The sequence below is a fragment of the Puma concolor genome, chromosome C1 (genome assembly GCF_028749965.1).
Source record: "Puma concolor isolate L17-30 chromosome C1, mPumCon1.1.hap2, whole genome shotgun sequence".
NCBI lineage: Eukaryota > Metazoa > Chordata > Mammalia > Carnivora > Felidae > Puma > Puma concolor.
The window spans coordinates 150,831,094-150,847,258 of record NC_141674.1 but is presented as its reverse complement, the minus strand read 5'-3'; the positions used below and the strand labels follow the sequence as shown (position 1 = coordinate 150,847,258).

Below are 16,165 nucleotides of genomic sequence, written 5' to 3'. Positions count from 1 at the left end.
ACACATACAATTTTGTTTTCTGTTTTTTGTCCCCATTCATTCAGCTCCCACAGAACCTTTATTGTGTAAGTTTGCGGATGGAGGACAGAAGAAGAGGCAGAACCCAAACAAATACATCCCTAATGGAAGACCATGGCATAGAGAAGGAGAGGTGAGACTTGTAAGTCCCTTCTTGAGACTTCAGTGTGGGTGTGTAATCATGAGAGCCTACTTGACTGGGCACACATGCAGCATCTTGACTTGGCCGCTGTACTTCTGAAATAGGTGCCAGCATTCAGGCTTTATGATGCAGATGATGTCCCATTAAAACTCTTCCCAGTGAAAATGGTGCTAAGAGAGTGATGACTCTCCAGATGGACAGGTAGATGGTGGGTGCAGTTAATGGTTCCCAGTTAGCTGCATATCAAGTAAAAGAAAATTTTAAATTGCTTCGAAGAAATGGAACAACTGTTTGGTATTTTTTTAACGTCATGGTCTCTTCAAGGTTTACATTTATAATTACTCAGAAATTATCCTAAGTAACATTATTAAAACAAACTGTATTTGTTGTTGAGTTTTTTGCCTAATTCTTTTGAGTAATGTTCTTTAAAAAAAAAGACAATAAAAATATTGGATGTCCATTTCTCCATATTTATTTTCAATGAATTTTTTTTAAGTAACCTACTAGTTCAAGAATGTCTAAGGAGGTGCCATCCAGTAGAAATGTTAGAGTCTTCAGAGACTCAGACTCAGAGAAATGTTTAGAGTCTTCACTGTCCAGTGATAACCACGAGCCACATGTGGCTATTTGAGCACTTGAGATATAGCCACTGTGCTGGAGAGACGCCATGTTTCAATAACTGCATGCAACTAATAATTACCAAACGAGACTGTGCAGGTGTAGAGCTGAATGCTCACATTGAGTTTATGTTTGCCTAAAGGAAACTCTCACTTTTATCAAATGCTAGTAAACTATCTCTATTTTATGTTGCCATGACCTAAGAAATGGAATTTGTAAACCTTGCCCTTGCGGTGAGTGATTCATTTTTTTTTTTTTTTTTTTCTTTCCCATAGGCTGGAATGACACTTACATATGACCCAACCACAGCTGCTATACAAAACGGGTATGTCATTAAGATCAATGCATAATGGCTTGAGGGAAAATGTGAAGGTGGAAGATATCAGACATTTGTTCCGGGAATTATTCTTTTTAAAGGATTACTTAATAAAGGCTTTTGTGTTTGTTCTAGATTTTATCCTTCACCATACAGTATTGCTACAAACCGAATGATCACTCAAACTTCTCTCACACCCTATATTGCATCTCCTGTATCTGCCTACCAGGTTTGTACCTTTAGGATTCATCAAGAATATGACAACTTGCCGGCTGTGAATCACTGCTGCGTTTTTATGTGTCTTAAAATTTTAAACACTTATAATGAAATTTAAGTCCAATGTTATGCAGCTTGGATAGCCAGTTTAGAATAAGCTGCTTTTTATTTGACAGAGAGACTTACTTTTATGTAAGAGAATATAAAACAAGAGAAAATGGTTATCAGCTGTCAGTCCTTGAAATCATAGCATTTTAGAATTGGGATGAACCCACATACTTCCTCCACAGCGGGCTTTGCTGTTGGACACCACGTGTCCCAGAAGTTGAAACTTAAAAAACGTTGACGTTAGGTAAAATACAGAATAGGTGTGCACCGTTGCCTTTGTTTATTCCTCAGCAGGAACTAAGAAAAGAGCAAGTGAACATGCTAATGAGTAAAGATGTGTCTCCATCAGGTAACATTAAATGAGCAATGCAATGAGATTTGCAGCAAAAAAAAAAAAAAAAAAAAAGGAGGTGACTCCCTGTTTAAACAGGTTATTTTGAGGAGGCTTTATCTTAAATTCCCAACTTAGCACTGAGATCTCATGAAGTACCTTGTTCTGTGATTCGGTTTTATTGCAGGGTTACCTCCTATTCGCCATGAACCCGGTGGTGTTCATTTCTCCTCCTATAGCAGAGTACCTCTAACAGGGTTACCGCCTTGGTCCAGACAGAAACATAACAACAGTTCAATACAGACACGTGGGAATATAGTTCTCTCTTTTGTTGACTGTTGAGATCCTGTGTGACTAAACTTTTGTGTATTCTTGTTTGTTTGGTTTTTTTAAAAACAATTGAATTAGATGTTGTAGCCCTGATTTCTGGGGTTAGGGAACTACAATATCTAATAACTGTGTTATTTTATTTCTGTAAGCCTCAGTTTCCTCATCTTTAAAATGGGGATAATAATAGTTTCTTTCTCATAGGCTTGGTATGAGGACTAAATAATGTAAAGAGCTCAGCACAGTACCTGGTGTATCATGAGCAGGCACTACATGTTAGCCGTGATTATCATCATCATCGTTAATACATATACAGGATTAGCAGGCTGATGAGAGTATATTCATTATACTTTTTAAAATAATGGATTGGTCAACATAAGCAATATCATTAAGGTGGTTCTGTCTGAAAACATAAAAGTAGCTTCGAATAATAAAGAGAAGTGGTTAAGTGCACTGAAACTGAAGTATTAATGGAGCATTCGTAGCTTCCCTCAGCTTTTAGGTCTTCTTTCTGCCTTTTCCTGAGTTCTCACTCATTTTTTCTTTTATCTGTCTGGGTTTTCAATGTTACTTGGGCTAGTCCTTCAATCTGCTGGGCATGGTATTTGCTGATTTCATGCCTCTTTCATTATTTTGGACATAAAATTTTTCTATTTTCCCTTACTCTAGAAGCCTCAGTGACATCTGCTCTAATGTGTTTTCCCTAATTAACAATTCCCTAATGAAAGGTAGTTCTGTTTAAAAATCCGAACTTGGAAACCTCTGCCATTTATGTAGATCATTAAAACTAGGGACAAGTAAGCTTATTCTCGGGTAAATGATTGTGCATATTGATTTGAATTGTGCTGCTATAACTATTTCAGCTACTAATGCATGTCCCTACCACCTTTTTCCCTCTTTACTGTAATGCAGTGAGCATTATGGCCACAGAATTGTTTCATAGAATAGAAAAAAGAAATTAGGAGACCTGACTGTGGAAACAGCATTTCATTTCAAAGGCCTGATTTCTTCTCCTGGGCACTCTGTGTTTCCCTAAGATGCATGTAGAATTTCATTCCATTTGCCACTTAGTGCTGTAACCTGTAAAACTGAGAGGTTCTTAACCCCATAAATTCAGGGACACAGTGGGGTCAGCAGATGAGCTTCAAGTAGTCTGAGATTCCCTTAAATTGTTTGCAAAATGTTGCTTGCGTGTATGCAGTTAGTTGGCGGGGTTGGGGGGCGGGCAGTGGGTGGGAGACAGAGTTCTATTTCTTTCATCAGGTTTTCAGAGGGAGCCATGACCCAAAGGAGGGGAGAACCAATGGTGTGAAGAATTCAAAGAACATAGATTATTATTCCCATTTTATAGTTAGGGAAAATTGAGGAATAGAAATTGACAGGAGCTCGTTTGCTGCTTCAGAAAGAAAATTGGATTAGGTGTTATAGCTCCCTAACCCCATAATGCTGTAAACTGTTAGATTATTAGGACCACTGAAAGCATACAAAAATGAGAGCATCTTGCCCCAATTGGGGGCTACAGGGAGCTGCTCTCCTCCCCACAATTTATTCAGTGAAGGCCTCGCACTCGTGTTGGAGTGGGCCTTTCTCCACTAAACCACCATATGCTTATACAATTGGATTTGAGAAATTGGCATCTGCAAGAAACCACCAGTAGTACCCCAGTGGGGAAAGACTGCAGTCCAGATAACTGAAATGTTAACAAGGCAGAAGCACTTAACTTTGGTCTGCCTTAGGTGGCAAAGGAAACCAGAGAAAACAAGTATCGGGGCTCTGCTATCAAGGTAAATCACAATACATTCTTCCCCCCATGACTTTCCCCCATATCCTCTCTATAGAACCTTTGAAGTTAACAGTAGGGGATAAGATACAGGAGGGTTTTGTTGCTAAGAATTAGAGACTGAAACTTAATTTTTTAACAGTTGTGTAGCCTCTGTAATGCTCTGGGCATCAAGAAATGGACTGATATTTTTTTTCTCTGGAGTGGCAGACTGCACAGGCTTTCTTTCCTGCCATGGAACCTGACTCTCATGGCTTATTCCTCAACCCAGAGGGTCTACTGTGCAGGTGCCCTTTTGACTGTACATGTCAAGATGTAGTTACTGGAGTTTAATTTCCTAAATCTGATTTTCAGATTTTTATTTTACACACTAACTAGAAATTGTTGACCACCAGACAAGATTCCTGAAACCTAATGTCCTGGTATCAAAGAGGGATTGAATTTCGTTATTCTTTTTAAATAAGCACATACTTTAAGGATTAGTTTGTAATGAGATGTGCTGGAATTAATTCTCATTCATCTGCATCCCGAAAGTGCCTAGGTCTTAACACTTTCACCATTTGAGTTGTTTACTTGTTTCTCCTTGCTTAGACAATAAATTGCTTAAGGGTGGGCCCATATCTTCTTTGCCTTTTTCTCTTTGATGCCTGGTACTCAGTTAATACTTCTTGAATGGGCACGTGGAACTTGGTTTTAAATAATCATTTCATCCTATTCAGAGTGACCAGTTTGCCAAGAACTCTAACTGCCTTGATCTTTTTAATCATTGATAGTATTGCTTCCTTATTTTCCTCCTGTAGATTTTAACATGATTAAAAGATCTCTAGAGAAGTCGCTAGCATTCCAATGAAAATCAATGTTTCTTTCAAAATCCTCCCTTTTCCAGGTGCAAAGTCCTTCTTGGATGCAACCTCAACCATATATCCTACAGCACCCTGTAAGTGTTTCACCTTCATGGCCTTGTGGTTTGCAACATTTAGAAACCCATTCTCTGGGTTAAAACCTTTTGCCAAAGATGGTATGGGATTTGGGATATGTTAAGCATGGCATATGCGAATATACAAGTTCAGTATAAAGCGTCCACTCGCCCTTGTCTTAAAACAGATTGGTACTTGACATCAAATTAAATTTGCAATGGTAAGAACTTAAAATGTATCATATTTGAAGCAGGGTACCATTTTCTTCTTTATACCAGTTCTATAGAGGACCACCCAATTGAATTTTAAAATTTTGAAGTTTTAAAATTACTGTTTTTAACAGTAGTTGGGATGAAACAGTTCACTTTTTTTTTAAAATTGCATTCTGTTTAATGCAGGTATAAAGCGTTACAGATTAAGCTAGAGATTTTTATCAGTGTTACTTTAGCCTGTGTAGAAATTATAAATACTGAAACAGTAACACTTTCTTTGATAAATGTGATTTCTTTAGTGGCGTGAGCATTTATATTTATGTGCATATTACATCTTTTAATTGAGTTACACTAAGTGTATTTATGTGTTTTTCAAAAATACATAAAATCCAGTTTGTTGAATTAAAACATGCCTTTTAAAAGTTGAAAAATGGGGGCACCTGGGTAGCTCACTGGGTTAAGTGTCCGACTTCACCTGATTTCACCTCAGGTCATGATCTCACAGTTTGTGAGATCGAGCACCGCATTGGGCTCTGCCCTGACAGATGTTTCATGGAGCCTAATTGGGATCGTCTCTCCCTCCCTCCCTCCCTCCCTCTCTCTCTCTCTCTCTCTCTCTCTCTCTCTCTTCCTCGTCCCCCAAAATAAATAAAAATTAAAAAAATAAGTAAATAACAGTTGAAAAATAAAAGCGGAGAACAGAATCACCAAAAAAAGCTAACAGCACCCAACACAGTGGCCTATATGCTCATCATAAGAAGGCTACAAATTTGGCCCTCTGCTTTTAGTCACTAAGGCAAAATGGGAATTCTGATAAGCAGAACAATTCATGGTACTTGTAAGATAATAACAGATCCGTTGTTTAGGAAAAGCAAACCATTGTTGGCCATAAGAGGAGGTAGGAATGTCTCTCAGGACAGCTCCTGAAGGATAGCATGCAATATGAAACCATGTGTATGAAACAGTAATCCAAGGACATGTTCTAAATCGGAAGTTGCTGAGATGACTTTGAAGAAGTAGAGAAAACAAGTTTCGCTGATAACACAGGAGATGAGCTCTCCGATGACACGTGTCTGTGTCTATATAAACACACACACATATTTGTCTCTGTGTGCACAATCCTGGACAGTAGCTCCTACCGATGAATGAGAAAAGGGGGCAGGAAATTCCTTCAGCATATTCTGGGCTTCTGAATCATTTCCATGTTCCCACATACTTTTTGGTGATGCACACCAAAAATTTAAAAAGAAATTTTCTATGACATGCATTAACAACAAACAGTTTCTGACACACATCTATATCTTTTTTGGGCAACTTTTGGAGACAAAGCCTACACATATCTTAGTTTAACATCTTAGAGGAGACAGTGGTAGTGTGTGCAGAAGGTTCCTATCTGCCTTTCCCTACCCAGTTTAGACTGCAACCAGAATTAAAGTGCCCACATACCAGTCTCTGCCTTATTTGTGCTCTAATCATCAATAAATAACAGCGTATTTATTGAAGGGGTAGATCAGTTGCAATGATACCAAAAACGTGACATTAATATTGGTAGGATGTGTCAGAATAACTGCATTCTCAGGTAATTGGGTGATTGCAGAAGTGAGAGGAATGATGTAATCCATAAGAATATCACATAGGATAAATTAGAGAAAATGCAGAAATGGATTTAACTGCATTTCGGTTTAGACAATCAGTGTATCATTATGCAATCATTAAAAATGATGATAGGGGCACCTGGGTGGCTCAGTCGGTTGGGTGTCCGACTTCGGCTCAGGTCATGATCTCACAGCTTGTGAGTTCAGGCCCCGTGTCAGGCTCTGCGCTGACAGCTCAGAGCCTGGAGCCTGCTTCGGATTCTGTGTCTCCCTCTCTCTCTCTCTACTCTCCTCTGCTCATGCTCTGTCTCTCTCTGTCTCAAAAATAAATAAACATTAAAAAAAAAATTAAAAATGATGATAATGATGGCTATGCACTAAGTTAGGTAAATATTTATAATAGAATGTTACATTCAAAGCAAAAACCTAGGATATGAAATTGTTTATTGTGTATTAGGGAGAGGCTGGGTTATGGGCGATACTTTTTTTGTTCTCCACCACCCCACCCCATTTAATCGTATTTAATTTTATGTTTAATGCCCAGAATTTTTTCAAATGAAAGCAAAGAACCTGAAATTGGAGTATTAATCATATCTGGATCTGCTTCCCTCCCTTGGTGCCAAATTGTAGCTGAAAGTTCTGAGAAACAGAGTGAATGAAGAATGTGATCTTGATCCTAACAGCCTGATGTTGAGTCAAGTGACTGTCCAGAACATTTTCACACAAAGACACCGTATGATATGTGTGCTGTTTTGTGGCTGCATAGAACATCAGCTGTCATTTAGTTTTTAAAAATTAAGGAAGCATTTTTGTAGCCTTATCCAGCCAAAAATAGTTTGCATTTCCTACTACAGCTCCTCCTGCTGGACTGGCCTGCTTTACAGCTGAGCAAAAGGAAAGGGGAAGATGTTCAATGCAGTGATTTCAGTGAAATGAATGCTCTTAAGAAAGTTTTAGGAAGCATTAGCTAGAAGACTTTTAGGCAATTGTTAAGGAAACCGTTTGCAAGTGTGAGAGGTTATTTTTGCTTCACATCTCAACAGACTAGGGCATTTCCTTTGCAAAAGGAATGACAGAATCTTCATTCCCTCCTTGAGTTTATCTTACACTGTTCTTGTCTCCCGACTCCCCAGGGGGCCGTGTTAACTCCCTCAATGGAGCACACCATGTCACTACAGCCTGCATCTATGATCAGCCCTCTGGCCCAGCAGATGAGTCATCTGTCACTAGGCAGCACCGGAACAGTAGGTGGCAAATTAATATCCTATGTCTCAGCAAAGGGAGGGGGGTAAATTAATGCAGCCTGTGTCTTATCTATCAATTACAGGCTCTGTGACATCAAAGGTTATGTCCGAGCCCTTCTCACCGCCCCCCAACATTGCCTTCCACATGATTAATTGATGAACTAAATGCCTGTCCTTTGGGTAGCTCTCCTTTACCAGAATCTGGCAACTACACTTGACCACATATAGCCCTAATCACTGGTGTCATTCATTCATACTGCAGACCTGGTCTCATGAAGCAAAAGATGAAGGTGGTACTTGGTGATAAAGGCAGGAGATTGTTCCTCGCTTCTTCTTTTATGAAATTTGGAGGCCCTGTATTAGAGTCTTAGTATTGACTTCTCCGAAGTCCAGGGGACTTAGTTGGGTACTGAGGTTGAGCTGGTACCAGAGGAACTTTCGGGGTTGATATATATCAACATAGCATTTAGACGGTAAGATGGCCAAAGGCTTTTAATTCAGACCATATCGATGGTGGCAGAAAAGAACAAAGGGAGGTATGTTTTCCTTGCTTACATTCAAAACCAGCAGCAGCTTCTTGTGAAGGCTCAGCCAGGTTCGTACACAGTGATATCAACAAGAAAGCTTTGCGGCCTTTGGAAAAGGATGATTGTCAGCATCAGGAAACCAAGGGTCCATTTCCTGTTCTGCGGTGACCTGATAAAAACTCAACACATCATTTACTCCTTAGGTCTCCACCTATGGAAATAACTCTATAGATACTAGTTCAGGGGGCTGCTGGAAAGTAATGAGGTCGTTTGAGATGAGATCTTCTAAAATTGCACATTAGTGATATTGAATTAATTGAGAATGAGAAGCCCTAGTGATCTTCATGTATGTATTTCTTTGTTAGGAAATCCAAAGACAGGTGGGAATTTTAGTTTGACAAATTCAGAAAGTAGAAAACATTCACTTTGCCTTCCATGCGACATACTTACTAATTAAACTTTGCGGTGGCTTGTTTAAATTTCTCCTTTGAGAGTTTCAAATACTTGACATCCCATCTCAAAATTTCCCAAGCACTCAGAATTTTGCATGGCTTCTCATTTCCCATCCTGACCGTATTCTCCTTTTCAGTACATGCCTGCAACGTCAGCTATGCAAGGAGCTTATTTGCCACAGTATACACATGTGCAGACAACGGCGGTTCCCGTTGAGGTTGGTACAGACCCTCCAGTGGCCATTCTGGCAATGAGTAGCTTTAGAAACGGGTAAATTAGGGGCGCCTGGGGGGGTTCAATCGGTTGAGCATCCAACTTCGGCTCAGGTCACGATCTTGTGGTTCGTGGGTTCAAGCCCCGCATCGGGCTCTGTGCTGACAGCTCAGCCTGGAGTCTGCTTCAGATTCTGTGTCTCCCTCTCTCTCTTCCCACTCACTCTCTGTCTATCTCAAAAATAAACATTCAAAACAATTTAAAAAAAAAAGAAATGGGTAAATTAGATAGGACTCAAAGATCCATCAGAAGTCAAATATTTGCATAAAGAATTGAGTTTAGAGGGCGTGTATAGCTAGGATTATTTTCAACTGTGAAAGATAATTCTATGCATACCGATGAGTGTAGCAACATCCAGGCCACACACCCCAAAACTCCCAGAAATATTTTCCCAAGGTTGTAGCACATTTTATACCCTTCAGGAATCTATCTTGTGTCCTGTAAAGTGATACTTACAGGCAAATTAAGATAAAGCTGAAGGGGTGCCTGGGTGGCTCAGTCGGTTAAGCATCTGACTTCGGCTCGGGTCATGATCTTACAGTTCGTGAGTTCGAGCCCCGCATCGGGCTCTGTGCTGACAGCTCAGAGTCTGGAGCCTGCTTTGTATTCTGTGTCTCCTTCTCTGTCTACCCCTCCCCTGCTTGTGCACTGCCTCTCTCTGATTCTCAAAAATAAATTTAAAACGTTAAAAAAAAAAAAAAGATAAAGCTAAAGATTGTAATCCTAGTACCAAAGATTGTCAATAATAATAACTACAAGAAGTAGTCAATTGCAAGTAAGGTATTTCAGATGTTTTAGAATCATAATAGGGATGAGGAACAAACCATACCTTTTTTTTTAATAGAGGCTGTTAGTATAGCTAAATAACTCTTAGTTTTTATTATAGAAGATACCGATATGCTAATGATCATGGAAGAAGACTGACACTTGAATGACGATTGAACAAAACGTAGCATTTTTCTGCACAGTACCCTTAAAATTCCAAGGAAATTCGTCATCCCAATCAGCCGTACCCACTAGGCAGATCCCACAAGTTCCAGTTGCAGAAACACCCCTAGGCCTGTGTTTGGATCATTTGGGGCATTCTTGCTTTGTTTTGTTCTCCTCTGATTGATTTAAATTTGCGTACATATTGACAGCCACAGTTACAGAACCCACAGTCCCTTATCTGCAATTCTGAAACACAATAAAATCTGAAAGTAAAAATTCTCTTTGTAACCACTTCAGCAAAAACCTGACCTGTGGCAAGACTGAACCCGAATTTATGGAAAGCAAGAATCCTAGCGCACTTACTGGGCATATTTATATCCTTCAGTGTAGACCTGTTCATGTGTTTGGTTATGAGGTGCAGCCCTAGACCCCACTGGATATGTTCTGTGATATACAGCATGCGCCTACCGTTTTTCAGATTCTAAAATCTGAAAATACTGAATTCCAAGTCACATCTGGCCTCAAGGGATATTTGTTTGATAAGTTATAGCTTGATATGAAAAGACAACTCATAAACATTGGGGTGGGAGGTTCTTTGGGTCTGTCAGACATGTTAACTCCTTAGGAAAATAATTAACCTTGAAAACCCTACGTAATATGAAGAAAATCACTTTTAATGAGTGCTTGCTTTTTAAGATGTGGAGCTCAGACGTGAGTAGCAGAGCTTGGATGCCATTGCTCATGTGTCACCTGTTCTGCTTTCTCGTAGGAAGCAACTGGTCAGCAGCAGGTGGCTGTCGAGACGTCTAATGACCATTCACCATACACCTTTCAACCTAATAAGTAACTGTGAGGTATGAAGGCAACATCTTTGTAACTGTAGGGCTCACGTCAAGGAAAAAGTCTATGATTCTTTTATCATAGTGATACTTAGCATAGCTCAGATTTGGTCACACTGCCTTAATCATGGCCAAGGAATCCAGTGTTACTGAAATGTTAAATCAGTGATTTTGTGCAATTTCCAGTTCTGTCCAAAAAAAATAGTGCCTTGTATTGAAGTCAAGTGTATAGTTACTCTCTCACCCTCCTTACCCCTCCCCACCCTAAAACTCTGTAACCTGTCAGAACACCAGGTATCAAATTTGACCTATAGTACATGTACCCAAATTTATATTGCTTTACGCCTCACAAACTGAAGGAAATACGAGATTTTGCCTCATCTAGCATTATAAGATTAGCAATATCTTGACTGTGAATTTAATGTTAGTATCTTTAGATGGGAGGATTGCATTCCCAGCTCTCACCTGGACCACAAGTCTCAAAACTTTTTACTTGGTCATGTAGATTGTAATAAAATAGCTGTGTGGAACTTAAGACACTTGGGTCTCTGTTTGTTCTGGTGCAAGTGCACCAGAACTGGTGCAGGTCCCAGGTTTGACAGGTGGAGTCAAGGCATCGGAACGACCCTTGGTTCCAGCATTTATTGGTCTACCACCAGAGATGCCCACCACCTTGCCTTCCTCAAACACCTACACCGTTAAAACAAGAAGGAGGTGCCGTATTATACCAAATGCACAAAAGCATTTATCTTTTATTTTTCTCTTCCAGATGTACAGAAGGGTGTTCTTACATGAAGAAGGGTGTGAAGGCTGAACAATCATGGATTTTTCTGATCAATTGTGCTTTAGGAAATTATTGACAGTTTTGCACAGGTTCTTGAAAACGTTATTTATAATGAAATCAACTAAAACTATTTTTGCTATAAGTTCTATAAGGTGCATAAAACCCTTAAATTCATCTAGTAGCTGTTCCCCCGAACAGGTTTATTTTAGTAAAAAAAAAACAAAAAAAAACAAAAAAACAAAAAAAAAAAACAAAACGAAAGATTTTTATCAAATGTTATGATGCAAAAAAGAAAAAAAAAGGAAAAAAGAAAAAAAAGTAAGAAAAAAAGAAAAGAAAAAGAAAACTTCAATTTTCTGGGTATGCACAAAGACCATGAAGACTTATCCAAGTGCATGACCAGATTTTTTGTGGTTTTGTCCATTTTTGTGTTGAATTTGCGTTTTCTTCAGCTGTATGAAATGGGCTCTGAAGTTTAAGTAGTCCGACCTCCCCCATGGCGTTCTGTGCTTGCCGTGTGAGTGTCCCTGTACTCAGTGTTGCCCTCTGCGTCTCTCTTCTTAGCTTTTCCGTTTTACTTTCAACGTAGTGTGAAGTGTCTTCTCCTTTTCTATGAATTCCAATTTGCCTTAACTCCTTTGATGCTGTAGCTGTTTCAGTAAAAGTTAGTTCAAACTAATGATGTAGAACGCTTTGACCAAATGAGCTGGTCTATTATGCCTTGTAAAACAGCAGCATAGGGCTTTTAAAAGGTAGTCAATAAAAGTTGCTGAAATTTTGGCTTTTTTAAATATGTAGTAGGTGTTTTTAATGATTTTTCACATGATGTGTAAGGTAGTGAAATGCAAGAAGGGAAAAAATGTTTTGTGTGAAACACATTTTCTGACTGGGGAACTTTTAATAGGGTAAATTGTTTGTAAGGCTGTATGCCAACAGTTTCCTCTGATAGTTTGACTGATTTAGGATATCTGCTGTATGATGCAATGTAAAGTCTTTTTTGCCTTTTTTCAGGAAAAAAAAAAAAACTAACTCGATGTTCTAGATTTAGTGTAGGTAGCGTTGGGGCTGGGGGTGGGGGGCGGGGGCGGGGAGTCACCGAATGTTTTGTCCTTCCTTTATACTAATGATAGTGCTTTAGAATGAGAATTCTGCCTGAGATCTGGCAAAGCGAAAAACGTTGCTATTGCAACTAAATGGCAAAAGCTAAAAGTAAGGATTTTATCTTCAAACCTAAGCTGAGATATGAATAGAAGCAAAACGATTGGCTACTCGCTCTCTCTATTACATAAATTTGAGAAATAAAAATTACTTGGCACTTTTAAAAGGTAACTTCACCAAAGACCGAAGAGCCAGTAACCAGTTGCTCCACCTTGTCTCAGCGTCATATCTTCTGTGCTCTTTATTTTTGCCGGACCAGTTTGCGGTTAGGAGAATGTGCCTTTTTTGTACCTTTGCATTTAGGTTTTATAATTTTAACTGATGTATGGACACACCCAAACAAACAAAAAAAAAGCATGAAGGAAGATTTGGATCCAAGCAGTGCCACACTTTACATCATCACTACAAGTATTCAGTGTAAAGAGAAACCAATTTTGAAACTATGAAATTCCTGATTCATAAATACACGGTTATTTCTACTTTAGTACATCTAAGGTGATTCACTGTTCTTAAAGCTCTTTTAGTGAGACGATTGCATACGTTTGAAAAGCAATGGTAAATTAAGTTGTCTTCCAAAACTGTGTACTTGTCTGGTCAACGGTGTGTGATCAGTTATCTACCTCAGAGTCTATTTTCTTTTGTGCTGGGACAGGTTGCTGGCCCTCCCTGTTTCCACAGACCAAATCCTCCTAGCTCAGGAGCTAGGGCTGAGCAGTTATTTCTTTCGAGTATTTTTTAGTTCTTAAATTTTATGCTTGTATTTGATTATAGATGTCAGTGACATTTCATAGTTTCAAAAGTCCTTGCTGCTCTGAGAAGTGTAGATTCTAGTGAAAATTACATAGTCCTAAGAGAAATGTGTTTTGTTTTTGTTTTTGTTTCCTTTTTTAAAGTTGTGGTATTAATTGGTTCTATGCTCCCTGGAATATTACTGCTTTGTGAAAGTCCAGACTGAACGCAGCGCCCTCCTTGTACCTAATACATTTATAAACCTGGGTCTCTCACTACTTGATATTTTTGCATTAGTTAAGACAGAAATTTGATAGCTCGGTTAGAGGGGAGGGGAAATCTGCTGCTAGATATGTCTGAACTAAGTGCCATACTCGTCTGGGTAAGATTTGGGAAACATAACCTCTGTACATAAAAAAATAAAAATAAAAAAAAAATCAGTTAAACATCACATAGTAGACAGCCATTAAATTATAAAAAAAATTAATTTATGAAGAAAGACCTTTTGTACAGATTGAAAAAAAAAGATTTTCATAGAGATATCTATATGATCAAGAGAGTTAATTTTTTATTTTTGTTTTACTAGTGCCACAAACTTGCCAGTGGTAACTTATTTGTCCGGTTCAAGATAACTCTGTAGTTTTCTTTCCTAGGACTTGTTGTTAAACGCCAAAAGACATTTTTGAACTGTACATTTGATCAGATTGTTAGCTTTTTCTGTTTTATTTCTTTTGAAAACCTTTGAATAAAAAACATCTGAAATTTTATTTTTCCTGTCAATTATTTTTTTTTTAATTGGTTCATTGTAGATTAGAATTTCATGCATTTCACTTCTGATCTCTTTCTTCAGCTCAGTAAGTTGGTCTGAAAGTGAGTTGAAAATTACTTCAGATTCGGTATGTACTCAAAATACATGTCCTTGGAAAGAAGTGGGAAAACCTTGCCACCTCCTTCTTTTTTGATAGGAACTGGAGACATGAGCCATCAGCTGACCACAGTCCTTCTCAGCCAAAGTCCACCTTTGGTCTGTTCTAAAAGGCCAGAAAGCCAGACCCGTCTCCCTCTTTCCTACTGCTACCCTTTGACTGTGGTGCTATTTGTCATTGCCCAGAACAGAATAAAAACTGCCCTGTCATGTTAAGTAAGCACATGGGTAAGGATTTCAGGATGATCTTATCCGTGCCTTGATGACCACGGGCCTCCTTCAGTGACCTCATTTGGCTAAGAAGCTCTTGTTCAGCATTCACGGGGGAGAGAGAACTCTTCTCTTTGCCACACTAAGGTGCTTTATGGGAAATACTCAGAACAGGAAATTGAGTCCTTTACCCAAGGCAGATTAAATGTTCTGGTGTAGTCCTACAGTATTCTTTTTCTGCTACCCAATGGCTCGGTGATGAGAGAAGTAGGCAATAAGAACCCACACCCCCCATCTGTGTACACCTCCCTGCCGTGGGGCCATGTGGGGTATGAAGTACGTAAGTGGAGTTTAGACCACATAACTTGCCAGGGCCGAGAAAACCCTGGTACTGAATGGCTCTTTCAGAAAAGGAAATATGGCCCTTTGATGATAATGAGTGCTTGAGCAAGAAGGATGTCAGGGCAGGAGGAAGTGTGGCCTCGCCAGGATGAACACAGGCTGCTAGGACTGTAAGCTGCATGGTCTCCTTTCTTTCCCAGCCTCACACTGTCCCAGTGCTTCCTCATGTGACCAGTGACCAAAGGCAGGAAAGATCTGCTATTTGGGCTGCTAAGCATCTTAGGTTTTGTTAACTTTGTTCTTTTAGGAAGGCTTTAAGTCACTGGAGTCCTGAGACATCCAGTGGCTGCCTTTAAAAGGAAACTGAGGGTGCCTGGGTAGCTCAGTGGGTTAAGCATCCAACTTTAGCTCAGGTCATGATCTCACAGTTTGTGGGTTTGAGCCCCATGTTGGGCTCTGTGCTGATGGCTCAGAGCTCTGCTTCAGATTCTGTGTCTCCCTCTCTCTCTCTGCCCCTCCCCGACTCGTGCACGCTCTCACGCGCTCTCCCTGTCTCTCAAAAATAAGCATTAAAAGCAAAATTTTTTTTTTTTTTAAGGAAACTGGTAGACACTTTTTCAGGAGCACCCTTTCTATCACCAGAGTGATGGTGCTTTCAAAAGAGCCATCCCTCATATATAGGGGAACTGTGGTGCCCTGCTAAAAGGTCGTGGCTGCTCTGGTCATCCTCGGGAGCCAGGATTTCACCTTTGTCTGAGGTGGGCTGGGCCCATCCTCTGACATGGAACTTTTGGGTTGGAAGGGAGGGCGGACGAGCTGACAGTTGCTCCCTGGGATGCATATATATCCCTCTCTATACTGGCTGGGGTGAAGTTGGCCAGTGACACTAGGTAAATTCACAGGAGCCTGAATTCCACCTCGTGCATTTCACAAACACTGATTAAAAATTCACTAGTAGTAATGCAGTGCTTCCCAGCCTGAGTGGGACTCAAACAAAGTTGGATCTGACTCATGCCTTCATTCCACTCGAGTAGCCAAAAAGGAAAAGCTCTAGCTACCTTGAGTAAAGGTCCCTTCCCTACACACAAAGCTTCAGAAGATGTCACGTAGGTGAGGAGGGAGGAAACTCGGAGCTCAGGGGTTAAGAAAAGCTGGGCAGTTTCTTCCTTCA

The 16,165-nt window shown here is 39.7% G+C and overlaps 1 protein-coding gene across 10 annotated transcripts in view; it reads left to right on the top strand.

The window, feature by feature from the left end:
• Positions 1-14,284, top strand: part of RBMS1 (RNA binding motif single stranded interacting protein 1) — a 222,415-nt gene extending 208,131 nt beyond the window's left edge. For 7 of the 10 annotated variants that reach the window (XM_086718725.1, XM_086718724.1, XM_086718733.1 and 4 more), the window contains exons 7-15: positions 45-160; positions 1,054-1,103; positions 1,230-1,323; positions 3,813-3,860; positions 4,743-4,793; positions 7,714-7,824; positions 8,941-9,021; positions 10,777-10,861; positions 11,616-14,284. In XM_086718725.1, the coding sequence (XP_086574851.1) occupies positions 45-160; positions 1,054-1,103; positions 1,230-1,323; positions 3,813-3,860; positions 4,743-4,793; positions 7,714-7,824; positions 8,941-9,021; positions 10,777-10,854 (629 nt within the window). In that variant the 3' untranslated portion in view covers positions 10,855-10,861; positions 11,616-14,284. The remainder of the gene's footprint in view (positions 1-44; positions 161-1,053; positions 1,104-1,229; positions 1,324-3,812; positions 3,861-4,742; positions 4,794-7,713; positions 7,825-8,940; positions 9,022-10,776; positions 10,862-11,615) is intronic. The other 3 variants (XM_086718727.1, XM_086718729.1, XM_086718731.1) reach the window with 3 other exon arrangements.
• Positions 14,285-16,165: the final 1,881 nt, after the last annotated feature.